The 27761-nt window shown below is 39.0% G+C and overlaps 1 protein-coding gene across 2 annotated transcripts in view; it reads right to left on the reverse strand.

The window, feature by feature from the left end:
* Positions 1-27487, reverse strand: part of CD200R1L (CD200 receptor 1 like) — a 29712-nt gene extending 2225 nt beyond the window's left edge. The window contains exons 1-5 of one of the 2 annotated variants that reach the window (XM_070373886.1): positions 27283-27487; positions 14992-15051; positions 11782-12099; positions 11415-11666; positions 171-294 (exon numbers count right to left, since the gene is read on the reverse strand). In XM_070373886.1, coding sequence (XP_070229987.1) covers positions 171-294; positions 11415-11666; positions 11782-12099; positions 14992-15051; positions 27283-27316 — 788 coding nt within the window. In that variant the 5' untranslated portion in view covers positions 27317-27487. The remainder of the gene's footprint in view (positions 1-170; positions 295-11414; positions 11667-11781; positions 12100-14991; positions 15052-27282) is intronic. The other variant, XM_070373942.1, reaches the window with a different exon arrangement.
* Positions 27488-27761: the final 274 nt, after the last annotated feature.

The following is a 27761-nucleotide window of genomic DNA, read 5'->3' on the forward strand; positions in this document are numbered from 1 at the left end:
GGCTCTCAACTGTTAACAAGGCTTTTATATCAAAGAATGAGCCAAGATACAAACAATGTGCCCCCCCCCAAAAAAATGGGTCAGGCTTTCCCCAGGACATTGTAAACTCAAAGTCTTCTGATAATGTTTTCTTTCTAATGGATCTACAATTTTCACTTTTCATTTCCTACCTGCAATCATTTGTTCTCTGGAAGTGGATGAATCCCACAAAGACCAGGATAACCAACAAAAGAGAGAATTTCACGCAGAGAATGATCAGTAAGTCTGATCCTGGAAATCCCAGGGTTCTGACACCTTTAAACATAGATAACACAGGCAGAGGTGAAGAGCCATTTCAAAAATTCTTCTAACGAACAAATCAGAGTCTATAGTTTAAAAGAGCCTTTTAAAATATTCTTGAAAGTTTACAGATCATCATAATCAAAACACCTTCTAAAGTACAATTTGAATTCTGCTAGTGTGGTTTTTCCTGTGGTCATGTATGGATGTGACAGTTGGACTGTAAAGAAGGCTGAGCACCAAAGAATTGATGCTTTTGAACTGTGGTGTTGGAGAAGACTCTTGAGAGTCCCTTGGATTGCAAGGAGATCCAACCAGTCCATTCTGAAGGATATCAGCACTGGGATTTCTTTGGAGGGAATGATGCTGAAGCTGAAACTCCAGTACTTTGGCCACCTCATGCGAAGAGCTGACTCATTGGAAAAGACTCTGATGCTGGGAGGGATTGGGGGCAGGAGGAGAAGGGGACGACAGAGGATGAGATGGCTGGATGGCATCACTGACTCGATGGACGTGAGTCTGAGTGAACTCCTGGAAATGGTGATGGACGGGGAGGCCTGGCATGCTGCGATTCATGGGGTTGCAAAGAGTCGGACACGACTGAGCGACTGAACTGAACTGAGTATATCATTCTTCCAGGACTGAATTTAGCAAGGGTATCTTTGCTTTTGTGCATGTTATCTTTTTAATAAATATTTTCGGAATGAATAAATACACAGTAAGCATCGTTAAAATTTCCCAATTTTATAAGAAAAAAGTAAATGTACTTTCTGACATCCTATGTAAATGTTAGTCTTTGGGCATTATTCTTAAATATTTTGAGTACTCTTTGATAGTACTTTCCCCACAGTGAAGTGGTTTTGTCAGAGTTGCTGTAACGCCATTAGTAGGGTATTTTATGTCTTTCTGCTTTAATTTATTCATCTGTAAAATGCCCCCAAGAACTGTTGAAAAGATAAAATGGGAATAGTTGGGGCCATCATTCTGAAGTCTTTTCTCCTACAAAAATGGCAGCCAAAAGAGTGTGTGAAGTCTAAGTACTAATCTAAGTTTTCATTTAAAAGGTTATGTCATCCTGTTAAATAATCTGCTCAAGGTCTAATTTAGCAGACTATCTCCTAGCAGGCTAGTGCTCAAAATATTTAAGAATAATGCTCAAAGATTAACATTTACATAGGAAGTCAGAAAGTACATTTTACTTTCTTCTTATAGAATTGGGAAGTTTTAAGCTCAGTCATGTCCGACTCTTAGCAACCCCATGGACTGCAGCCCACCAGGCTCCTCCGTCCATGGGATCTTCCAGGCAAGAGTACTGGAGTGGGGTGCCACTGCCTTCTCAATTAACAATGCTTACTATGCATTTATTCATTCAGAAAATGTTTATTAAAAACATACCACGTACAAAAACAAAGATACCATTGCTAAATTCTGTCCTGAAAGAATGATACACTAGCAGAATTCAAATTGTAATTTAGAAGGTGTTTTGATTATCAGGCACTGTCATGGAAGAAGACATGTCACAACCCTCAAAAAGCTCACAAATCAATTGGAGAGTCAGATCTAGACAATGAAAAGATAACCTATAAGAGAAAAAAGCAGTGCTAAGTGAGTATTATAGATAGTAAATCATCTAAGGAATAAAGAAGCTTAGTCAGCTCTAACAGGGAGGTCATAATGGAATCTGAACTGAGCCTTGCTGATAAAAGAATTAAATAGGCTAAAAGCAGAAGAAAAAGACTTTTCAAGGGAAAGAAACAATATGAGCAAAGATTTGAAGATGAGTTAACTTCAATCATACCTGGAGCATAGAGTGTAATTTATAGAGAAGTCAGTGATGATCTGAATTTAAGTCTGCAATTATTTGTAACTGCCACACACTGTGTCAAACTCTGAGGATGTAGAACTGAATAGTATGGTTCCCATTCTCAAAGGGAGCTAAAGAGCCTCTTGATTAGTATGAAAGAGGAGAGTGAAAAAGTTAGCTTAAAACTCAACATTCAAAAAACTAAGATCATGGCATCTGGTCCCATCACTTTATGGAAATAGATGGGGAAACAATGGAAACAGTGACAGACTTTATTTTCTTAGGCTCCAAAATCACTGCAGACAGTGACTGCAGCCATGAAATTAAAAGATGCTTGCTTCATGGAAGATAAGCTATGGCAAACATAGTGTATTAAAAAGCAGAGATACCATTTTGCTGACAGAAGTCCATATAATCAAAGCTATGGTTTTTTCAGTTGCCATGTATGAATGTGTGAGTTGGACCATAAAGAAGGCTGCATGCCCAAGAATTGATGTTTTTGAACTGTGGTGATGGAGGAGACGCTTGAAAGTCCCTGGTTTGATACCAGTCAATCCTAAAGGAAATCAATCCTGAATATTCATCGGAAGGACTGATGCTGAAGCTAAAGCTCCAATATTTTGGCCACCAGATGTGAAGAGCCAAGTCATTGGAAAAGACCTTGATGCTGGGAAAGGTTGAAGGCAAAAAAGAGAAGGGGGTGGCAGATGCGAGATAGTTAAACAGCATCACTGACTTGGTGGACAAGAGTTGAGCAAACTCTGGGAGACAGTGAAGGACAAGGAAGCCTATCGTGCTGCAGTCCATGGGGTCACAAGGAGTTGGACATGATTTAGCAACAACAACAACAACATTCTCAAGGAGCTTACACTGTACTGGGAATCAGAGAAATGGGCAGTTAATTAAAAGACTATGGAAGTACTCAGAGGCATGCATGAGGCATTATGTGAGCACAGAGAAGGAACAGTTAACCAAACTGCAGGGTGAAAGAAGTTATCACAGAATTATATCAAATTGTCTTAAAACTGCAATAGCAATTGATTGAATGGAATAGAAGAGAGTTAGGGAAAGAAGTACACTGTGAAGCGGTAGAAGTTGCTTGTAAAGAGGAGAGGCCTGAAAGAGGATAACACTTTTGAGGAGCCCAAAGAGGCCCACATGCTTAGGGTACACGCTGGAGACTAGCAAGATACGAGGCAAGCAGAGCAGCAGGCCGAAGGGGCTTAACTTTCCAAGCGGCAAAGAGAAGGCCCTGGGCACATTTAAGTAGGGGAGAAGCCTGTTTTTCATCTTGGAAGTCACTGGCCACAGTGTAGGAGAACGGAGGAAGGTAAGTTAGGGCCAGAAGACCTGTTACAAAGGCAATGAAATAATCCTGGAAGGAGATGATCATGTGCTCAATTAGTGCAGTCAGAAGAAAGAAAAACGTCTGGATTTAAGAAAGAATTTAAAGCAGAATCAGTGAAAGATAGGAACTGACTTTCATTCTGAGAAATAAGAAAGAGTGCTATTGTAGGATGATGTCTTTAATTTTCTGGCTTAAATCATTTATCAAGACATAAAATATAGGTGTGGAGCTTCAGAAGGGGTGTTAGTCCCTCAGTCCTGTCTGACTCTTTGTGACACCATGGACCGTACCAGGCTCCTCTGTCCATGGAATTCTCCAGGCAAGAATACTGCAGTGAGTGGTGCCATTCCTGTCTCCAAGGGATCTTCTCAAACCAGGGATTGAACCTGGGTCTCCCACATTGCAGGCAGATTCTTCACCATCTGAACTAGAGTAGAGGAATTATGGTTGAGAATACATGCACACTGAGGTGCCCCTGATGCATTTGGGTGAAGCTGGTCAATTAGAAATTGATTTTGATCATGGGTAGCTAGGGAGAGGGGCTTCCCTGGTAGCTCAACAGTAAAGAATCCACCTGCAATACAGGAGTCCCGAGCTCGATCCCTCAGTCAGGAAGATCCCCTGGAGAAGGAAATGACAAATGACAACCCACTCAAGTATTCTTGCCTGGGAAATCTCATGGATAGAGGAGCCTGGGGGGCTACAGTCCATGGAGCTGCAAAAGAATCAGACACAACTTAGTGACTAAAACAACAATGAGCCAAGGAGAGAAATCTGGGCTCAAAATATAGATTTAAGAGTCAAGAATTAGATGTGGCTGAAGTCATGGGTCTCGATGAGATCCCTCAAAGAAAAGATGTAAAAATGAAAAGAGAAGAGAATCAGTGATGGAACGCATTGAAATACCTTCCTTCTTGGAATGAGTAGTTGAAAATGTATCTATTAAAGAAGACTAATAAATTGGCTGTAAGTTAATAAGAGAACAAAGTGAATATGGAAGGAAAACAGATGAAAAGGGAGGAGAGACCACATCAAATATCATAAAGAAGCTAATTAATAACAAGGAATGAAATTTTTATATTTTATTTGGCATCTGAGAGAATTCTAGTACCTTCTGTTAGAACATTTTATGTGCAAAGAGATGCATGTGATTTAAGGAGCAGATGTGAGGTGGCATAGAAAAGACAGTGAATATAAAATCTTCCTTTTCTTTTTTTTTTTAAATTGAAATGTAGTTGATTTACAATGTCATTTTAGTTTCAGGTATACAGCAAAGTGATTCAGATTTATGTATATACTTCTTGAGACTCTTTTCCAGTATATGTTATTACAAGATACTGAATATGGTTCCTATTTAGACAGTAGTTCCTTCTTGTTTACCTATTTAATAAATAGTCTGTATCTCCGGAGAAGGCAATGGCACCCCACTCCAGTACTCTTGCCTGGAAAATCCCATGGACAGAGGAGCCTGGTAGGCTACAGTCCATGGGGTCGCTATGAGTCGGACACGACTGAGCGACTTCACTATGAATTTTCACTTTCATGCATTGGAGAAGGAAATGGCAACCCACTCCAGTGTTCTTGCCTGGAGAATCCCAGGGACGGGGGAGCCCGGTGGGCTGCTGTCTATGGGGTTGCACAGAGTCAGACACGACTGAAGCGACTTAGCAGCAGCAGCAGCAGTCTGTATCTCTTAATCGCAAACTCCTAACTTATCCCTCCCCCATGCTTTCCCATTTGGTAACCATAAATTAACTTAATTACCAGACCACCTGACCTGCCTCTTGAGAAACCTGTATGCAGGTCAGGAAGCAACAGTTAGAACTGGACATGGAACAACAGACTGGTCCCAAATAAGAAAAGGAGTACGTCAAGGCTGTATATTGTCACCCTGCTTATTTAACTTATATGCAGAGTACATCATGAAAAACACTGGGCTGGAGGAAGCACAAACTGGAATCAAGATTGCTGGGAGAAATATCAATAACCTCAGATAGGCAGATGACACCACCCTTATGGCAGAAAGTGAAGAACTAAAGAGCTTCTTGATGAAAGTGAAAGAGGAGAGTGAAAAAGTTGGCTTAAAGTTCAACATTCAGAAAACGAAAATCATGGCATCTGGTCCCATCACTTTATGGAAAATAGATGAGGAAACAGTGGCTGACTTTGTTTTTTTGGGCTCCAAAATCACTGCAGATGGTGATTGCAGCCATGAAATTAAAAGATGCTTACTCCTTGGAAGGAAAGTTATGACCAACCTAGACAGCATATTAAAAAGCAGAGACATTACTTTGCCGACAAAGGTCCATCTAGCCAAGGCTATGGTTTTTCCAGTAGTCATGTATGGATGTGAGAGTTGGACTATAAAGAAAGCTGAGTGCCAAAGAATTGATGCTTTCGAACTGTGGTGCTGGAGAAGACTCTTGAGAATCCCTTGGACTGCAAGGAGATCCAACCAGTCCATCCTAAAGGAGATCAGTCCTGGGTGTTCATTGGAGGGATTGATGTTGAAGCTGAAACTCCAATACTTTGGCCACCTGATGTGAAGAGCTGACTCATTGGAAAAGACCCTGATGCTGGGAAAGATTGAAGGCAGGAGGAGAAGGGGACGACAGAGGATGAGATGGTTGGGTGGCATCACAGACTGAATGGACATGAGTTTGGGTGAACTCGGGGAGTTGGTGATGGACAGGGAGGCCTGGCGTGCTGCAGTTCATGGGGTTGTAAAGAGTCAGATATGACTAAGCAACTGAACTGACTGAACCATAAATTTGTTTTCTATGTCTATGAGTCTACTCCTATTTGTAAATAAGTTCATTTATATCATTTCATTTTTTAAAGATTGTACACATAAGTGATACCATATGATATTTGTCTTTCTCTGTCCAGCTTACTTCACTTAGTGTGACAATCTCTTAAGTCCATCCATGTTGCTGCAGATAGCATTATTTCATTCTTTTTTGTGGCTGAATGATACTCCATTGTATATATGTAGTTAAATTGCTTCCATGTCTTGGCTATTGTAAATAGTGCTATGAATATTGGGGTACATGTATCTTTTCAAAGATAGAGTTTCCATTGTTTCCAGACATATGTCTAGGAGTGGGATTGTGATATTTAATGAATCTCCACACTGTTCGTAGTGGCTGTACCAAGTTACATTTCTACCAGCAGTGTAGGAGGGTTCCCTTTTCTCCATACCCTCTCCAGTGTTTATTATTTGCAGATTTTTTGATAATGGCCATTCTGACTGGTGTGAGGTAATACCTCATTGTAGTTTTAATTTGCATTTCTCTAATAATTAGCAATGTTGAGTGTCTTTTCATGTGCCTATTGGTCATCTGTATGTCTCCTTTAGAGAAATGTCTATTTAGGTCTTCTGCTCACTTTTCAATTGGGTTGTTTGTTCTTTTGATATTGAGCTGTATGAGCTGTTTGTATATTTCAGAAATCAATACCTTGTTAGAATCCTCTTTTTCAAATACTGGATATGAGTAAAAGGCAAGACCTAACAGCTTGAGGAATTCATAGCATCTTGTTTTAAGTATGAAAGGAAAACAGGCATGTTTATATAATCAGGCTTAGGGAAAGGATTTGTGAAACAGAAAAGACTGAACAAAGGAGAGCAAGGATGATTAATGAAGCCAAGCTTCTGAGGACATGGAAGAGGAAAATAGAGTACAGGTTATGTTTGGTCTACAGAAGAGAAGGTCAGGTGAGCCTGGAAATAAATGATTCAGTCTGGAATCAATAAGTATAAAATAAGAGCCTAGAGTTGGTGGGAGATGGATTGTTGCTGGTGCCATTCAGTTGCTAAGTTGTGTCGAACTCTTTGCAACCCCATGAACTGCAGTGCTCCAGGCTTCTCTGTCCATCACTAGGAGATGGATACCAGAAAATAAAGATTAGAAGTGGGTATACTCATATAAATATTATCTATATATTTTATTTCACTACTAGAATGAGTAGAAGCTGTAAATATCAATGGAACATTATAAAACATTATAAAAACATTATGTAACATTATAAAACATTAATTATAAAACAATTAATTAAAAGCTGTATTAATACCTGAGCTAGTAGGAATTAGTCCAGCAGATCAACTCATGGAGTAGTATTGTCCATTAGAACCTATAATCTCTGTTCCCACACAAAGTTAATTGCTGGGGTTGGAGGGAAATGTATAAATATATAGATGTATTTGTTGTTGTTGTTTGGTCACCAAATCATATCCAACTCTTTTGCGACCCTATGACTGTAGCCTGCCAGTCTCCTCTGTCCATGGAATTCTCCAGACAAGAATACTGGAGTGGGTTGCCGTGCCCTCCTCCAGGGGATCTTCCCAACCCAGGGATTGAACCTAGGTCTCCTGCACTGCAGGCAGATTCTTTACTGTCTGAGCTACCAGGGAAGCCCATATTTATCTATATGTGGACATACATATATATGTGTGTGTGTGTGTGTGTGTGTGTGTGTATGTATAAATATACTTGTGAAAGGATATGCACCAAAATGTTAACTATGGTTATTTTGGGCTGGGACTGTGTTTGCTTGTTTCTTGTCTGTATTTCCTGATTTTTCTATACTGAATAATGGACTATTTGTATATTAAAATCCAGAAGGGTAAATGCAGGCTGTTTTCTTATCTGTATTTAATTTGTTCTACGATGAGAAAAGCATATATTTGTGTCATTTCAAAAACCTAATTTAAAATAAATAACATAAATATATATAAAGAAGAAGCGAATGTACCGATACACGCTACAACATGGGTGATTCTTTTTGTCGTTGTTGCTGCCGCATGGAGGCTTTCTCCAGTTGCTGCAGGTGGGGGCACTCTAGTTGTGGTGCACAGGCTTCTCATTGAATTGGTTTCTCTTCTTGTGAGGCAGAGTCTCTAGGGTGTGAAGGCTTCAGCAGTTACAATGCATGGGCTCAGTAGTTGCAATATACAGGCTTAGTTGCCCTGAGGCATGTGGGATCTTAGTTCCTGGACCAGGGGTCCAACCGGTGTCCCCTGCATTAGCAGGTGGATTCTTAACCACTTTGCCACCAGGGAAATCCCAGCATGGGTAATTCTTGAAAAAATATGCTAAGTAAAAGAAACCAGTCACAAAGGCCACATATTATATAGTTCCATTTATATGAAATGTCCAAAATAGGAAAATCTATTGTGACAGAAAGTAGATTAAGTGATTGCCTAAAACTAGAGGAATGTTGGAATTAAGGAGTGATAACTAAAAGGTAAAGGGTTTCGTTTTGAAGTGATAAATATGTTCTAAAATTGATTGTAGTGATGGTTATATAACTATGTTCAAAGACCATTGAATAATGCACTTTAAATGGGTGAATTGCATGCTATATAAAGCTGTTGCAGAAACACAGATCAATATGAGAGATGTTATGATGAATAATTAATATATATTATTTTAATAATGGAATAGAGTATAATATCTAATGCATTTATATAATTAATATAATAGCTAATAATTTTTCATATAATAAGTATAGCAGCTAATATTTATTGAGTACTGATTTTGTGCTAGGCACCATGTTAAATACATATATTATTTTATTTGATGGACATAATAACTCTGTGAGGTGGATACTTTTATCCTATTTAACAGATGAAGAAACCATGAGACTAGATCTATTTAGATGATCATTTCACAAAAACAAGCATTAAATATTATGCTGTACATCTGAAGCTAATATAATGTTATATATCAGTTAAAAACAAAATCTTGAGACAGAGAACTTAAATGCTGTTCAAAGTTACACATTTGGTAAATGAGAGCCATGTGTTACCAAAGACATTGCTCCTAATCAACATATTATGTTCCCTGGAACAATAAGAAAGCATGGGTTTTGTCTTTTCATCTCTGTATCATCAGATTTAAATACATAATAACATTGAAAAAATGTTTGGTCAATGAATTGGCTTCAGACAGCAAGGGAGAAGGAAAGCTCTGTTACTCAGAGTAGCAATAAAGCGGTGACTACTATAAAAAATAAAATATCAGCAAAGAAGTTATTGTTCTTGACTATCTACTGAGTTAGTATTGTTAAATGATATATAAGTATTGATATTTTGAACCAATAAAAGGTATGGACCTAACAGAAGCAGAAGAGATTAAGAAGAGGTGGCAAGAACACACAGAAGAGCTACACAAAAAGATCTTCATGACCCAGATAACCACAGTGGTGTGATCACTCACCTAGAGCCAGACATCCTGGAATGTGAAGTCAAGTGGGCCTTAGGAAGCATCACTATGAACAAAGCTAGTGGAGGTGATGGAATTCCAGTTGAGCTATTTCAAATCCTAAACGATGATTCTGTTAAAGTGCTGCACTCAATATTCCAGGAAATTTGGAGACCTCAGCAGTGGCCACAGGACTGGAAGATTTCAGTTTTCATTCCAGTCCCAAAGAAAGGCAGTGCCAAAGAATATTCAAACTACCATAGAGTTGCACTCATTTCACATGCTAGCAAGGTAATGCTCAAAACCCTTCAAGATAGGGTTCAAGGCTTCAACAATAGGTGAACTGAGAACTTCCAGATCTTCCAGCTATATTTAGAAAAGGTGGCTGAACCAGAGATTAAATTTCCAATACCAGTTGGATCATAGAAAAAGCAAGAGAATTTCAAAAAAACATCTACTTCTGCTTCACTGACTACACTAAAGCCTTTGACTGTGTGGATCACAACAAACCGAAAAATTCTTAAAGAGATGTGAATACCAGACCACCTTATCTGCCTCCTGAGAAACTTGTAGCAAGTCAAAAAGCAACAGTTAGAATCAGATATGAAACAATGAACTGGTTCAAAATTGCAAAAGGAGTATGTCAAGGCTATATTTTGTCACCCTGCTTATTTAATTTCTATGCAGAGTACATCATGCGAAATGCTGGGCTGGATGAAGCTCAAGTTGGAATCAAGATTGCTGGGACAAATAGCAATAACCTCAGATATGCAGATGACAACACACTAATGGCAGAAAGTAAAGAGGAACTAAAGAGCTTCTTGATGAAGGTGAAAGAGGAGAGTGAAAAAGCTGGCTTAAAACTCAACATTCAAAAAATGAAGATCATGGCTTCAGGTCCCATCACTTCATGGCAAATAGATGGGGAAAAAATGGAAACAGTGACAAAGTTTATTTTCTTGGGTTCCAAAATCACCGCAGATGGTGACTGCAACCATGAAATTAAAAGATGCTTGCCTCCTTGGAAGAAAAGTAACAATGAACCTAGACAGCGTATAAAAAAACTGAGACATCACTTTGCCCACAAAGTTCCATATAATAAAAGCTATGGTTTTTCCAGTAGTCATGTATGGATGTGAGAGTTGGACTATAAAGAAAGCTGAGCGAAACTGTGGTGCTGGAGAAGACTCTTGAGAGTCCCTTGAACAGCAAGGAGATCAAACCAGTCAATCCTAAAGCAAATCAACCCTGAATCTTCATTGGAAGGACTGATGCTGAATCTGAAGCTCCAATATTTTGATCACCTGATGCAAAGAGCCAACTCATTGGAAAAGACCCTGATGCTGGGAAAGATTGAGGGCAAGAGGAGAAGGGGACGACCGAGGATGAGATGGTTGGATGGCATCTCTGACTCAATGGACATGAGTTTGCGTAAACTCAGGGAGATGGTGAAGGACAGGGAAGCCTGGAGTTCTGCAATCCATGGGGTTGCAAAGAATCGGACACAAATGAGTGGCTAAACAGCAACAACCAATAATTAATCTCAAAGTACTTTTACAGTGCCAGAATAAAAGATATTAGGAGAATATATTAGTAAGGAGTTATTGAAATAATTCCTTCTATGTAATAAAGGAATACAATTTCTCTAGTATACTAATGCATTACTCAGTTAAGTTTTAGAGACTATCTCTGAATTAGAAGCATAAGTTTTCTTACCCTCTGCTTGGTTATTCACAATCTTCTATAGAGCATCAAGTTCACTATAGGAACAGGCACTTACCTTTATCCAGCTCTATGGACAGACTCTTGTTGCCAGCCAAGTGGGAGACAGAGCAGGACACGTTCAGCACATGGCGGCCCCCCCAGCGGCATGTACTCTGGACGGTCACTGTGCCGTCACCCCAGTAAGGCTCTTGCTCAGTGACACAATCCCCCTCTGGGGTCCAAGAGATCTGTGCAGCCGGCTTCCCCGAAGCTGCCTTGCACACTGCAGTTCCCTTCTCAGTTTGAACAAGGGTCACTTCAGGGGGCACTGCAGAAATGTAGGGGAAATGCTTCAGTCTTAAAACCTGGGACATAGAATTCATAGATTTGTTTCAGTACCAAATCTGGTAATTGGAAATACCAAAATATATGATGTTCCTTACCTAACACTTGGAGGTGATACTCATGATAGAAATTCCCATCACTTGTTACTATTTGGCACGTGTAATTCCCATCATGAGTGATGGCCACTGGATCAACCTGAAGGGCAGGATTCTCGTCAGGTCTGGAGGCCCAGGTTATTCTCTTGTCAGTACAGTTTCCTCTTGTGGTCTGATTTGTATCACGTCTGTAGGCTCCGAAGCAGGGCGGCTTGTCTCTGAGGGCTATTTCCCATGCTACTACCAACACACTTGGCCACAGCACAGGAGGGCAAGTGAGCACAGCTTTTGTATCCACTAGTACTGATAGTGAAGTTTTAACTGGACACCCACACAGGCACAAACATGAAAAAAATAAGAGAAAAGCTCTTCATAGAACTTCATGTGTTGAAATTAATCCACAGTATATTACATGAAGTTGTACTTGAACTTTGCTGGTGGTAATATTCCAGAAATATTAGACTTACACAAGAAATTACATGAAATATATATAACCCTGGAGAAGGAAATTGTAACTCGCTACAGTATTCTTGCCCGGAGAATATATAAAGTATTAAACTTATCCAAAGATTAACCAACTTCATCCTGTATTATGAATCATTAAGATAGCAACATGAATTATATATGCAACAAAATTTTTCAAGTGTTATAACATTAGTTCAGGAGATTTGATGTCTATAAAACAAACAGATGAGAAAATAGAATCTATAAGACAGTGTTCTAAATCTAATCTTTTGGTCATAAAGTAACTAGCAGATTTATCTTGTAATTCATACTCCACAGGATAGAAAAGGGCATAATAAGTGATGTTTAGTCTCTTCCTAAGTTTTGATGAGAAAATGAATCAGTAACCTCAGAACTAAATGCCTGTTCCTAAGAGTAGCACTTCAGACAAGCATTAAATAGAGTGGCATTTAGGTTAAGCAAGCTGGGAATTTTTTAAACAAGCTGGAAACTTTTTAAGTTTATTTTTATTTGGAGAATCCCAAAGTCAGTAAAATCAACAGATCTTCCTTACTTCCTCCTTCCCTCGCTCCTTCCCTCTTGTTCTTCCTTCTTTCCTTCCTTCCTTTTTTCCTATTCAGTTATACTACCAGACCCATTCAACTGTGAACTTTGCTTGCAGATTTTATTTCCAGACATTAAATGTAACTATGAGAATTAAATAAAGAAATTGATTCCTTTTGTACATCTTTTAAAGTAAAAATTCAGCTCTGCAAACCTACAGATATTTTCCAATTTAAAAGGTCACTCTTTCCCATAAATTCACATAATGTTCTGTGCTTGGTAGGGGTTTGGTGAGATATGCTAATTAGGTGTGTCTGTTACAACTCACCTCTAACAGAAGTGCATGTCAGTTATTTATTCATAAATAGAATCAGCTATAATGGACAAGAAGTTTATATGGATGAAACTTGTCTGTACTAAACTCTGCATTTAATATCTCCTTTCTCATCTTCTGGTGTCACCTGCCTCTTCAGAGATGTACTCAAGTCCTTGCATTTTATAGCTAAATAAAGATCACATAACTAATGAAGGAAGATGGAAGATTCTAAAAGCAGAGTGAAGGCGGTTAAATCATATTCTTCCCATTACTCCAAAAAGTATTCCCTTCCAGAGGGAACCTCTTGTCAAAGATGTAGATACAAGCAAGAACTTTCTAATTACATAAGAAATCACATGAAATATATAAAGTATTAAACCTTTGTGGAAAACAACTAGAGTGGGTGTGGGTAAACAGATCTGTACACAAGGGAAAGATGATGAAGATAACACCAGAAAGATAAAGAGACTGATGAGATAGCAAGGTGTGAATGTTCCTTTGTGTTCTCAGGAGTTTGAACTTTACCTTGTAAACAGTATAAGTTTAATGTTTTTGCTAGTATTTATCCACAAGTTCTGACTGTTTTTTTAAGGGAATGTACTTGCCAGTCAATTAAGCACACTTGAACAGGGGCACAATATCCAAAAAAAAATAGCTCCAACAGTGAAGATTCCAAGCATGGCAGATATTTTATGCCCTTTCATCTTCCATTCTCTGAACTTCAATCACCCTTCACGTATGATAGCTCTTATGGTGTTGCTATTATTTCACTCTTTCTTCATTCTCTTCTTTCATTTTCATACCTGTTGTGATAATTTACACAATGGCCAGAGCCAACCCCACAGACAGTGGATTTGGCTCCTATCTACAAATATATTCTTTGTACACGCCTGTGATCAGCTACAGGGATTTTTACCTTCTACTTCACAGAGAAGATAGAGGATAGAGTCTCATCTTTGTTTCCAAACCAGCAGTCATATCTCATCTTTTCTGCATCCCTTGGCTATAAATATGCACACAGACAAATTCCAGTTGGCTTTGGGGCATTCCCTTTCTTTTCTCACTACCACACCCTAGGTTAAGTCCCTGTCACCGTGTACCTAGATTGCTGCAAAGCCTCCTAACTTCTATCTCTGTCTCAACACTCTTCTCCCTTCACTTCATACCTTACACTGCAGCCAGTATATCATTCTACAACACAGATGTCACTCCCTCAACTCTGAAACCCTCCAAACATCTCTCATGGCCTAAAAAGGACAAATTTAAATGTCTTAATATTGGCTTTGAAAGCCCTCTTTTTCACATTGACTCACTTTACATTTGACTACATTTCCTCCACACTCCAGAAAAAACACCAAGTACAATTCTATTTCTATGTCATTTCTCACATTGTTTTCACTCTCTAAGGTGGTCAGTATACTGCTTTTTTTCTGTTTAAAAACCCTTTCTTTAAGACCCAGTTTACTGCTATGTGCTCTGTGAACCCTTTCCTAAGCCTTGGTGCTTAACCATGCCCTTTCTCCCTTGATACACTTGCTATGAGCGCTTACCTCCTCTGTCTGTCTGATAGCTGAGCTCCTGATGGCTGGGTTCCCCCACAAAACTGGGCTCCCTTGGGGCTCTTTGATAGTCTTGTTAATCTTATATTCCCCACAAAGCCCAGCACAGTGCCTGATAGAGAACATTCCATAATCTTCCAGTGAAATTGAACTGCTTTAGGGGAGGACATGTGGGGTCATTCAGGTTCCTTATCCCACAGGGTTCAGATCACCATATTCTTCAACTGGGCACAAGGCTGGCACTCAGTCCAGACCATTGACTCTGTTTCTAAGTAAGCTCAACGTTTCATGCTTCAGCAGTGGCCTCAAAAAGATAAAAAAGCATACTACCTTCTGCATAAAGTGTTACAGTGCTCTGCTTTCTGTCCACAGAGGAAGTAATTGTTGAAGCTAGAAAATATGCAGAGAAAAGCAGATGAAATCAATTTTAGATACATAAATGGAGTGAAAACCATTATTTCTCCATAAGAGCTTATATACAATATGATAGAAAATCAATTAACTATAGTTAAAATCACATAAAAATCCTTAGACAGAAATTCAAGGTTTTTCCTTGGAAAAACATGCTGATGTATGAAAAGTACCTTTATAAGGTACTAATTAATGATTTTCCCATTTATGAGACACCTTGTTTTGTACCTGACAACTATTTTGTACAAAGTAACCCCACCTCCTCCCAAGCCATAATGTACTGGTTCATCGTGGGCACTTCATGTGAGCCGGACTGATTATAATCCTTTTACCGGATACCACCCCCTGCTTAAAATTATTTGGCCCAGTGGTGGGCACTGCACACAACAGGACAAACCAGAGTATTTTCTCAAAGAATTTTGAAACCAGAATTAAGAAGAGTAGTTCATCCCCTTCCTTCCTTACTTTTCCTACTGCGATGGTTAATTTTATGTGTCAGCTGGGCTAGCCATGTTATCCCAATATTTGGTCAAATGCTATTCTAGATATTTCTGTGAAAGTATTTTTAGATGAAATTAACATTTAAGTCAGTGAAAGAAAGTGAAGTCATTCAGTGGTGTATGAATCTTTGCGACCCCATGGACTGTAGCCTGCCAGACTCCTCCATTCATGGGGTTTTCCAGGCAAGAATACTGGAGTGGGTTGCCATTTCCTTCTCCAGGGGATCTTCCTGACCCAGGGATCAAACCTGGGTCTCCCACACTGCAGGCAGACTCTTTACCATCTGAGCCACCAGAGAATCCCTTAAAAGTCAGTAGACTCTGAATAAAGCAAGTTACCCTCCAAAGCGTGGGTGGGCCTCATCCAACCACTTGAAGGCTTAATAGAAAAAGACTGACCTTGTAGGCAAGGGAGCTCTGCCAGCAGTCGGCCTTCAGACTCCAAGTGCAACTCTTACCCGGGGTTTCCAGCCTTATGGCCTACTCTGCATATTTTGAACTTGCCAAGTCTCCGCAATCATGTGAATGAATTTCTTAAAGTAAATTAATCTCCCCTCCACATCCCTACCTTGCTTTTGCTTCATTCTTCCTAAAATAGGTCTATTGGTCAGGGTTCCTAAGAGAAACAGAACAGGATGTGTGTATGTGTGTTGGACATACATCCAGTAGAGAGAGGTACAGAGGGAGGTACGGAGAGAGAGAGAGAGGTAATAGTCTTTACTTTGTCCAAATTCTCAGTTTCATCGTTTTTGAGACCTATATGCATTCCTTCTCTTGAATTTTGCAGTTTCTGACAGTCAAAATAGTCTTAATCTAGTTCAAATTTGGTTTTTGAAAACACTCTGTTTTATAGTATTTTTAGTATTTAGTATTTTAAATATTTTTATAGTATTTTTCTGAACAACAATGATTTAAAAAATACTTCTTATATATGACCACAATTCAATAAGCATTTGGGGGCTTCCCTGGTGGCTCACTGGCAAAGAATCCACCTGCCAATGCAGGGGACATGGGTTCAATTGCTGGCCCCACAGGCTGCGGAGCAACTAAGCCCATGCTCCACAACTATTGAGCCTGTGCTCTGGATCCCAGGAACCACAACACTCCTGAGCCTACAGCAGCCTACAACTGCTGAAGCCTGTGTGCCTGGAGCCTGTGCTCAGCAACAAAAGAAGCCACCACAACGAGAAGCTCACCCTCCTAGAAAGCAGCCCCTGCTCTCAGCAACTAGAGAAAAGTCAGCAAGCAGCGAAGACCCAGCACAGCTAATAAATAAATAAAATTATAGAAAATAAGCATTTGTGAATCCTAAGCTTATAAAAATACACATTTTACCTCCCATTCTAATTTTATATCCATTTTCACCACATTAAAAAAATAAACAAAGAGCCTGTCACAGATACAGAGAAGAAACTACTGGTTACTAGTGGGTAGAGGGAACATGGGGAGGGGCAATATAGGAGTAGGGGATTATCAGGTGCAAAGTATTATCTATAGAATAAGCTACAAGGATACATTGTAAAATAGGGAATATAGCCAATATATTGAGCAAGGCATTTAAAAGTTCTGAATAACTTTTGCACACATGTAACTTAAATAATATTATGTATCAACTATACTTGAATAAAAATAATTTTTAAAAACATGTTGACATAAGAAAAATAGATTCAATAAAGTTCTTAAAAATAAACAGTAAACAAGTCTCTGAAATAATTTTACTTTTCTAGACAGCTAAATATTACTGGTTTGGGCTGGAAGTAAGACAAAGGATGAGATTCTAACTATTAAATTTAGTTCATATTAGGCTCAAATATCTATTCCAGAAACAGATAAGAGGTGAGAGCTGACCTCAGAGGGATTACTCTGTAGCTTTTCCAAAGGGCTAATGAGTGAACTTTTGAGCCTTTGTGTTCCATATGGTCACTGTTGCAAGTATTCAACTCCGCTGTTGCAACAAGAAAGAAGCCACATATAAGGGAACAAATGTGCATGGCTTTGTCCAAAAAAAATTAATTTGTAAAAATATGACTAGATTTTGTCCATGGGCCACAATTTGCTGCCTCGATTTAAAGTATAGTATTTCACTTGCCCTAATGCCATTTCTTGCATTTATCACAACTGAAAATAAGCAATGATCATCTACTGCATGTTCTATTTTCTTCTGCTTTCTTTGCCTTTTAAAAGTAAACTAAATCTCCAGTGACAACCTCAAGTTCTCCCTCAAATTAACTTCCTATTTTGTTTTTGACTTATGTCACAATTTCCTTCCTTCTTTCCTTCCTTTCTTCCCTCCTTTCCTTTCTTCTCTTTCTCCATCCCTCCTTATTTTCCTTCCTTCCCTCTTTTCTTACCCTAAGTGTGACAAGTATTGAGGGCATCTGACAGGATTCCAATGAATAATAAAACTACAGTGAGCCTGCCCATTCCCAGCTAAAAGGGAGCTGTCTGCTGGTCAGAAGACAGCAGCCATGATAGCGTAGCATTACTGGAGCTTATGAAGGCTTTCTCGTATAGGTATTTTGGTCTGTGCACCTTGAGACCCAATGCTTCTGGAAGAAAGTGTTTCACGAATATGGTATCCTGTGGTCCTTGCAAAATAGAATTCCTCTTCAGTGTCAATTCTTCACGTATTCTGTCACCCATTGCGCTCCCTATTTTAAAGATATAGGTTGTTGTCCATGGAAAATTCAGAGAACCCAGCCTTGATTAATGCCTTTCAAAGGATACTCAAAGGCTTTTCTTCTATCCTATGGATTCTATTTCAAATGCCCCATAGAAAGTATTAATTTTAGTGATAAAACATGATTTTCATGCATGAACTGTTAAGTGAGAGTGAAAGTCGCTCAGTCATGTCTGACTCTTTGCAACCCCATGGAATATACAGTCCATGGAATTCTCCAGGTCAGAACACTGGAGTGGATAGCCTTTCCCTTCTCCAGGGGATCTTCCCAACCCAGGAATCGAACTGGGGTCTCCTGCATTGCAAGCAGATTCATTATCAACTGAGCTATCAGTGAAGTTGTTGCCATTTCAGTAGATTCTCATTTTAGCCATTTTGTTTGAGAGTATTGACAATTTGGCATGTTAGTTTTTATCAGATATAACTAAATCAGTGCCTTAATACTAGAGGACTCTGTTGTAATAGCTTTGTCATGCATTAGTGGTGTCTTCAAAATTGACTTAAGTAAGTCTTCAAGTATATTGAGTTTCAGTGATCTCTTACTGGCTGGAGAATGGAAGACACTTTATGGTTAATAAAGGTATTTTAGGGAATGGAGGCCCGTGGAGAGTCCTGCCTTTTAAACCAGACACAAAATTCTCCTACAAGTAAACAAAATACCACCTTCCAAAGAATACACTGAGAAGGTAAATCAGTAAATTATCTCTGCAACTTCTCATGCCAGAGATAAAGCCTGCAACTTAGAACATACCCCTTAAGTGTACTAAAACAGTTGTTTTTAGAAGAGAAAAGAAATTGTCCTTGCTTTCACAAATATTCCTGTGATTATTTTTATAATAGTGAATTCATTTTAAAACTTAATTGCTAATATGAGTTATTCTGTTTCATTACCTCCATTGGCAGCAAGTTTGTACAGAATGTCAATTTTATATCAAGTATCATGTCTTCCCTGAGAGAAGAAAGCATCTTCTTAGAGTCTTGGTTGAAACTTTGCATGCACTGAAGTATTACAACAAATGATCAAAGGTCCTGAGACTTCTTTCTTTAATTTTTCAGATGAAACTAAATTTTCTTTTAAGTTTAGAAACATTGGGCTTTACATTGTTCACATCAGATATCTGAAACTGGCTCTCTAATCTGGTTACATTTAAAGACTGTAATGATTCTATTTCTAGTGATGAAGAGGGTACTAATAATCCACAACCTTTAGTCATAGAGATATGCGAAGTATCACCATTGGATACTTCTCATTAAATTCTTTTAAAATGTTCTGAGAGACCATGTATTTACACTTTAGAACATTTTAGCCTAGCGAGATTGGCTGGTTTCTCCTCACTGCCCTGGAAAGTAAAGGGGAAAAGTATGAGATTAGTTCAGTTCAGTTCAGTTCATTTCAGTCACTCAGTTGTGTCTGTCTCTTTGCAACCCCATGAACCACAGCATGCCAGGCCTCCCTGTCCATCACCAGCTCCCCGAGCTCACCCAAACTCATGTCCATTGAGTTGGTGATGCCATCCAACCATCGCATCCTCTGTCGTCCCTTCCTCCTCCTGCCCTCAATCTTTCCCAGCATCAGGGTCTTTTCAAACGAGTCAGCTCTTCACATCAGGTGGCCAAAGTACTGGAGTTTCAGCTTCAACATCAGTCCTTCCAATGAACACCCAGGACTGGTCTCCTTTAGCATGGACTGTTTGGCTCTCCTTGCAGTCCAAGGGACTCTCAAGAGTCTTCTCCAACACCACAGTTCAAAAGCATCAATTCCTCGGTGCTCAGATTTCTTTATACTCCAACTCTCACATTCATACATGACCACTGGAAAAACCATAGCCTTGACTAGATGGACCTTTGTTGGCAAAGTAATGTCTCTGCTTTTTAATATGTTGTCTAGGTTAATCGTAACTTTCCTTCCAAGGAGTACGCATCTTTTAATTTCATGGCTGCAGTCACCATCTGCAGTGATTTTGGAGCCCCCAAAAATAAAGTCAGCCACTGTTTCCACTGTTTCCCATCTATTTTCCATGAAGTGATGGGACCAGATGCCATGATCTTAGTTTTTTGAATGTTGAGCTTTAAGCCAACTTTTTCACTCTCCTCTTTCACTTTCATCAAGAGGCTCTTTAGTTCTTCACTTTCTGCCATAAAGGTGGTGTCATCTGCATATCTGAGGTTATTGATATTTCTCCTGGCAATCTTGATTCCAGCTTGTGCTTCCTCCAGCCGAGCATTTGTCATGATGTACTCTGCATAGAAGTTAAATAAGCAGGATGACGATATACAACCTTGATGTACTCCTTTCTTATTTGGAACCAGTCTGTTTTTTCATGTCCAGTTCTAACTGTTGCTTCATGACCTGCATACAGATTTCTCAAGAGGCAGGTCAGGTGTTCTGGTATTCCCATCTCTTTAAGAATTTTCCACTGTTTATTGTGATCCACACAGTCAAAGGCTTTGGCATAGTCAATAAAGCAGAAATAGATATTTTTCTGGAACTCTCTTGCTTTTTCGATGATCAGGCGGATGTTGGCAATTTGATCTCTGGTTCCTCCGCCTTTTCTAAAACCAGCTTGAACATCTGGATGTTGATGGTTCATGTATTGCTGAAGCCTGGCTTGGAGAATTTTGAGCATTACTTTACTAGTGTGTGAGATGAGTGCAATTGTGCGGTAGTTTGAGCATTCTTTGGCATTGCCTTTCTTTGGGATTGGAATGAAAACGGACCTTTTCCAGTCCTGTGGCCACTGTTGAGTTTTCCAAATTTGCTGGCATATTGAGTGCAGCACTTTCACAACATCATCTTTCAGGATTTGAAATAGCTCAACTAGAATTCCGTCACCTCCACTAGCTTTGTTCATAGTGATGCTTCCTAAGGCCCACCTGACTTCATATTCCAGGATGCCTGGCTCTAGGTGAGTGATCACACCATCATGATTATCTGGGTCATGAAGATTTTTTTTGTACAGTTCTTCTGTGTATTCTTGCCACCTCTTCTTAATATCTTATGCTTCTGTTAAGTCCCTATCATTTCTGTCCTTTATTGACCCCCATCTTTGCATAAAATGTTCCCTTGGTATCTCTAATTTTCTTGAAGAGATCTCTGGTCCAGGGTTTCAGATTACTAGCTCAAGCTCTGACCAGAAAGTTCCTATATCTGCTCTGAAAATAAAAAGTCTTATCTTCTATAGCAGCAGGACTAAGATTCTGAAAAATCAAACTTTATACTGTGAGTGGCTGAATTACAACATGGATTCATAACCTTGCAGACAATTTTCTTTTTTTTTCTTGGAAAGGCATTTTATTTTAAATTTGGCAACGTGTACATATCGATCCCAAACTCCCCATCTACCCCATCCTCCACCCTTCCCACCTGTGGTAACCATAAATTCATCCTCTAAGTCTGTGAGTCTGTTTCTGTTTATTAAATAAGTTCATTTGTATCATTTTTTATATTCTGCATATAAGCTATAGTATTTGACATTTGTCTTTCTTTGTGTGATTTACTTCATTTAGTATGATAATCTCCAGGTCCATCCACATTGTAGCAAATAGCATTATTTCATTCTTTTTCATTGCTGGGTAATATTCCATTGTATATATGTACCAATTTTTCTTTTTTTCTTTTTTGTCTTGCTACACAACATGCAGATCTTGGTTCCCCAACCAAGAATTGAATCCTTGCCCCCTGAAGTGGAAGCACTGAATCTTAACCACTAGACTGCCAGGGAAGACCCCATACCACATCTTCTTTATCCATTCATCTGTTGATGGACATTTAGGTTTCTTCAATATCTTGGCTGTTGTAAACAGTGCTGCAATTAACACTGGAGTGCATGTATCATTTTGAACTATGTTTTTCTCTGGATATATGCCCAAGAGTGGGATTGCTAGACCATATGGCAGCTGTGTTTTTTGTTTGTCAAGGAAACCCCATACTGTTTGGGACAGTGGCTATACCAATTTACCAGTTTGATTTCAAGAGAAATCATTTAACCAGAGCCTCCCCTGCTGGGGTTTAATCAGAGCCTAATTTATTTGAGAAAGGAAATATCCTACTTCATTCATCCTGGTCAATCTGAGTTGTGGGAACAAAAACTGAGAAGCATTTGTAAAGTTCACAGTTCAGAGGCATTGGCTCTCTGAAAGACAGACACCTAATTGTAGGACTCTAAAATGCTTCCTCCTACACCATTTTATCACCACATTACTGAAGGTCTAGTTACAGCAGTTCTTTTTACCAGTATATCACATCTGGGTATCAAGAAAAAGTTACAAGACATACTCTTCAACACAGTTTGAAGAGACAGAGCAATTATCAGAACCAGACATGGCAGATATATTGGAATTATCAGACTTAGAATTCAAACAATTATTAGAAAAAGCAAGGGAATTCCAGAAAAACATCTACTTTATTGACTATGCTAAAGCCTTTGACTGTGTGGATCACAACAAACTGGAAAATTCTTAAAGAGATGGAAATACCAGACCACCTTACCTGCCTCCTGAGAAACCTGTATGCAGGTCAAGCAGCAGCAGTTAGAACCAGACATGGAACAACAGACTGGTTCAAAATTGGGAAAGGAGCACGTCAAGGCTGTATATTGTCACCCTGCTTATGCTGGGCTGGATAAAGCACAAGTTGTAATCAAGATTTCAGGGAGAAATATCAATAACCTCAGATATGCAGATGACACCACCCTAACGAAAGTGAAGAGGAATTAAAGAGCATCCTGATGAAGGTGAAAGAAGAGAGTGAAAAAGCTGGCTTTAAAAAATCAACATTCACAAAACTAAGATCATGGCATCTGGTCCCATCACGTCATGGCAAATAGAAGAGGAAACAATGGAAACAATGACAGACTTTATTTTCTTGGGCTCCAAAATCACTGTGGACAGTGATTGCAGATATGAAATTAAAAGACGCTTACTCCTAGGAAGAAAAGCTATGACAAACCTAGACAGCAGCATTAAACAGCAGAAACATTACTTTGTCAACAAAGGTCCCTATAGTCAAAGCTATGACTTTTCCAATAGTCATGTATAGATGTGAGAGCTGGACAATAAAAAAGGCTGTGCACCAAAGAACTGATGCCTTCAAACTGTGGTGCTGGAGAAGACTCTTGAGAGTCCCTTGGGCTGCAAGGAGACCAAACCAGTCAATGCTAAAAGAAATCAACCCTGAATATTCATTGGAAGGACTGATACAGAAGCTCCAATACTTTGGCCACCTGATGTGAAGAGCCGATTCATTAGAAAAGATCCTGATTCTGGGAAAGATTGAAGGCAGGAGGAGAAGGGGATGACAGAGGACAAGATGGTTGGATGACATCACCAACTCAATGGACATGAGTCTGAGCAAATTCCAGGAGATGGTGAAGAACAGGGAAGCCTGATGTGCTGCAGTCCATGGGGTGGCAAAGAGTCAGACAGGACTGAACAACTACAACATGATTAATATGCTAAGGGCTTTAATGGATAAGCAGACAACATACAAGAGCAAATGAGCAACGTAAACAGAGAGATAGAAACTCTAAGAAAGGACCATAAAGCAATACCGCTGCTGCTGCTGCTGCTAAGTTGCTTCAGTCGTGTCCGACTCTGTGCGACCCCATAGATGGCAGCCCACCAGGCTCCCCCGTCCTGGGATTCTCCAGGCAAGAACACTGGAGTGGGTTGCCATTTCCTTCTCCAATGCATGAAAGTGAACAGTGAAAGCGAAGTTGCTCAGTCGTGTCTGACTCTTTTCGATCCCATGGACTGCAGCCTACCAGGCTCCTCTGTCCATGGGATTTTCCAGGCAAGAGTACTAGGGATCAAAAAAACTGGAACAGAAATGAAAAACACCCTTAATGAGCTTATGAATAGTTTATTAATAATTAATGCTGTGGAAAGAATCTATGATTTAGAGGACATATCAGTAGAACTTTCAAAAATTGAATAGCAAAGAGAAAAAAGATTTTTAAAAATAGAGTGTCTAAGGACTGTGGGACAAATACAAAAGTTGCAATGCATTAATGGAAACACAGAAGGAAAGAAAAAGAAAAGAGATAAGAAGAAATATTTGAAACAATAATGACTGGAAATTTCCCCCAAATTAATGTCAAAACCAAACCAAAGTTCAGGGAGACTTGGAGAACACCAGGCAGGATAAATGTCAAACAAACAACTACTAGGGGGCATATCAACCAGATTCAGGCAAATCATATTCAAACGAAATAAAAAATGAAGAAAAGCATCCCGAGGAGAGCCAGAGAAACAAAGCATCTTACTTACAAAGATAAGAATTACATCTGTATTCTCCTCAGAAACTGTGCAAACAAAAGAGAGTGGAGTGAACATATTTTAAATATTGATAGAGAAATACCCCTCCCACCTAGAATTCTGTACCTTGTGAAATTATCCTTCAAAATTAAAGAAGAAATAAAGACTTTCTCATATAAATAAAAATTGGAGAAAGTTATTGCCAGTAGCCCTGCCATATGAGAAATATTGTTGCTAAGTCGCTTCAGTCGTGTCCGACTCTGTGCGACCCCATAGACGGCAGCTCACCAGGCTCCCCCCGTCCCTGGGATTCTCCAGGCAAGAACAGTGGAGTGGGTTGCCATTTCCTTCTCCAATGCATGAAAGTGCAAGTGAAGTCGCTCAGTCATATCTGACTCTTAGAGACCCCATGGACTGCAGCCTACCAGGCTCCTCCATCCATGGGATACTCCAGGCAAGAGTACTGGAGTGGGGTGTCATTGCCTTCTCCGACTCAGACCTCTATTGGAGAATAACTAAGTGAAGGTAAAATAAAAACTTCTTTTATTTACTTTTAATTGATCTAATAGCTAACAGGGTTCAAAATAATAATAGCCACACTGTTTTCAGTTATACAATTGAATTATTGGTTGTTTATATATAAGTGAAATGAATGACAACATTAATACAAGGAATGGCCCAAGTTGAGAATATTAGTAATTCTGAATGTTGGCCAGGATGTGAAACAACATGGACCCTCATTGCTGACAAGAATGCAAAATGGTACAGCAACTTTAGAAGACAGTTTGGTGGTTTCTCAGAAAACTAAACATACTTTTATCATACAATCCAGCAATAGTACTCCTTGGTATTTACCCAATGGAGCTGAACAGCACATGTCCACACAAAAACCTGCACACAAATGTTTATAGCAACTTAATTCATAAATGCCAACATGTTGAGGCAATCAAGGTGCTTTTCAGTAGGTGAATGGCTAAATGAATTGGTACATCCAGACAATGGAATATTATCCAGTGCTGAAAAGAAATGAGCTCTCAAGCCAAGAAAAGATACTGAGGAATCCTAAATAATATTAAAGTGAAATAAGCCAATATGAAATGGCTACATACTGTACAATTTCAACTACATGGTTTTATTTAAAGGTAAAACTATGGGGACATTAAAAAAATCAGTGATTAGCAGGATTCAGAGGGGAAGAGAGAGAGAAAGAGGCAAAACACAGATTTTTAGGTCACTGAATCTTTGTATGATACTATAATGATAAGTATATGACATTATACACTTGATCAAATCCATGGAAAGTACAACCCCAACAGTGAACTTTATGTAGACTATGGACTTTCAGATGATAGATATGCGTCGATCTAAATTCATCAGTTGAAATTAACATAATGCTCTGGTGAGGCATGTTGATATTGGGGGAGAGGGTATGCAAGTGAAGAGTTAGGCAGTATTTGGGAAATCTCTGTACCTTCCTCTTAATTGCTGTTAACATAAAACTACCCTTAAAAAAATAAATCCTAAAACACGAACACTTTTTTATAATTAGTGAATGTTTAATGTTATCAAATACATAAGGCAACCTTATGATTTTCTTCCTTTGGACAGGTAATAGAGTCAATTACATCAACAGGTTTTAATTAAACTCTCCTCCTGGTGACTCAGAGGTAAAGAATCTGCTTGCAATGCAGAGAACATAAGAGACTCAGGTTCGATCCCTGGATCAGCAAGATCCCCTGGAGGAGGGCATGGCAACCCACTCCATTATTTTTGCTTGGAGAATCCCTTGGACAGAGAAGCCTGGCAGGCTATAGTTCACCGGGTCGCTGAGTTGGACACGACTGAAACAACTTAGAATAGCAGCACAGTTACCTTGTTTTTGGCCATTTATTTCCTGCCGCACCTAAATATTTCTCTAGCCCTTTACATGAGTCAGAATCTGCTACTGACTTTTGACTTCATCCAAAATGTTCCTCCCCACTCCCAATTTCTTTCCGCTTTCCCTGGCCCTAGATTGCTTTCTTTCTTTCTTCAAAGAACAGGTTATTTTCTCCCTTGACTAGATATAATACAGAAGCGTGGAAGCCAGTGTTTCTCAGAATATTGTGAACTATCATTGGGATCATTGCAAGAAAAAATAGGATTCAAAGGTTTATTTCTGGCTACCCAAGTATGCTCTAATCAGTATCACTTCACTCGTTTATTCTGCGTGTTTACACTTATGAGTAAGATTCCGTTTGTACAAAGAATTCTGGTTGGAAGTTGAAAGTTAAATCAAGATTAATTATTTATCATTTATATGTTCTTATATTCCCTGAGCCTCATTTTCTGAAAATTGTACCCACAATTTTCTTACCTCTATTTAAAAACTGCAAAACCCCAAATAGAAATTTAAGGTTTCCTTTTTAGCCTTGGGGCTAGAAATATCAAAGCAGGAAAAGCTACACACCAGTAAATATTAACATCCGAAAATTAAGAATTCAATTGACTCAATAAAACTACAAACCAAAAAAAAATGGAGAAAAAATACTACATTTGTCTAAATATAGAAGTTTAGTTTTATTCCATTCGAGGGTCCCCAGTATTACTCTGGACTTCACTAGTCTGTGCAACATTGGAATAAAGTAAAATCAGCAGGTTTGCTAGATAATGCACAAATCTATCATTGCTACTAGAGCAAACCATAAAACATCTTATAAATGGATCAAGAGCATCCTCATCACTATTGAAAGATAGCTTTAATTTTTGCTAAAAATGTCATAGAATCAGACTTACCAGACATCGTGATAATGAAGGAGATCAGTAACATCTCAGCTGAAGTCCCCCCAAACTTCTGCTTTTGGGGTAGTCGGTGTTTACTTTGATACAAATCCACTTAAATCCGTCCAGATCTCTATCTTTCAATCACTTTTGTTTACTCTCAATTCAACAGTATGATGCATCATTTTTCCTAGCCATTTTAATTTATCTCTGTTCTATATGCTTTTGGCTGGTTAACAACTGACAGGAAATGTCTGTGAGTTTTGCTAAGTGATAAGGCAAAAAAAACAAGGCTTACTATTCATTGGTTTTCCCACGGTACTGAGGTGATGAGATAAATTACACAGCAATTTTTTTTAAAGTTAGCATTTTTGGAAGTATAAATTACATAGGTAAAATGCACAAAGCTTAAGTTTACAGAATGATGAATTTTTATATGTGTATACACCAAAAGCAAGATAAGGCCATTTCCATTATTTAAGAAGTTTCCTTCA

Source organism: Bos mutus, chromosome 1 (assembly GCF_027580195.1).
Source record: "Bos mutus isolate GX-2022 chromosome 1, NWIPB_WYAK_1.1, whole genome shotgun sequence".
Lineage (NCBI taxonomy): Eukaryota > Metazoa > Chordata > Mammalia > Artiodactyla > Bovidae > Bos > Bos mutus.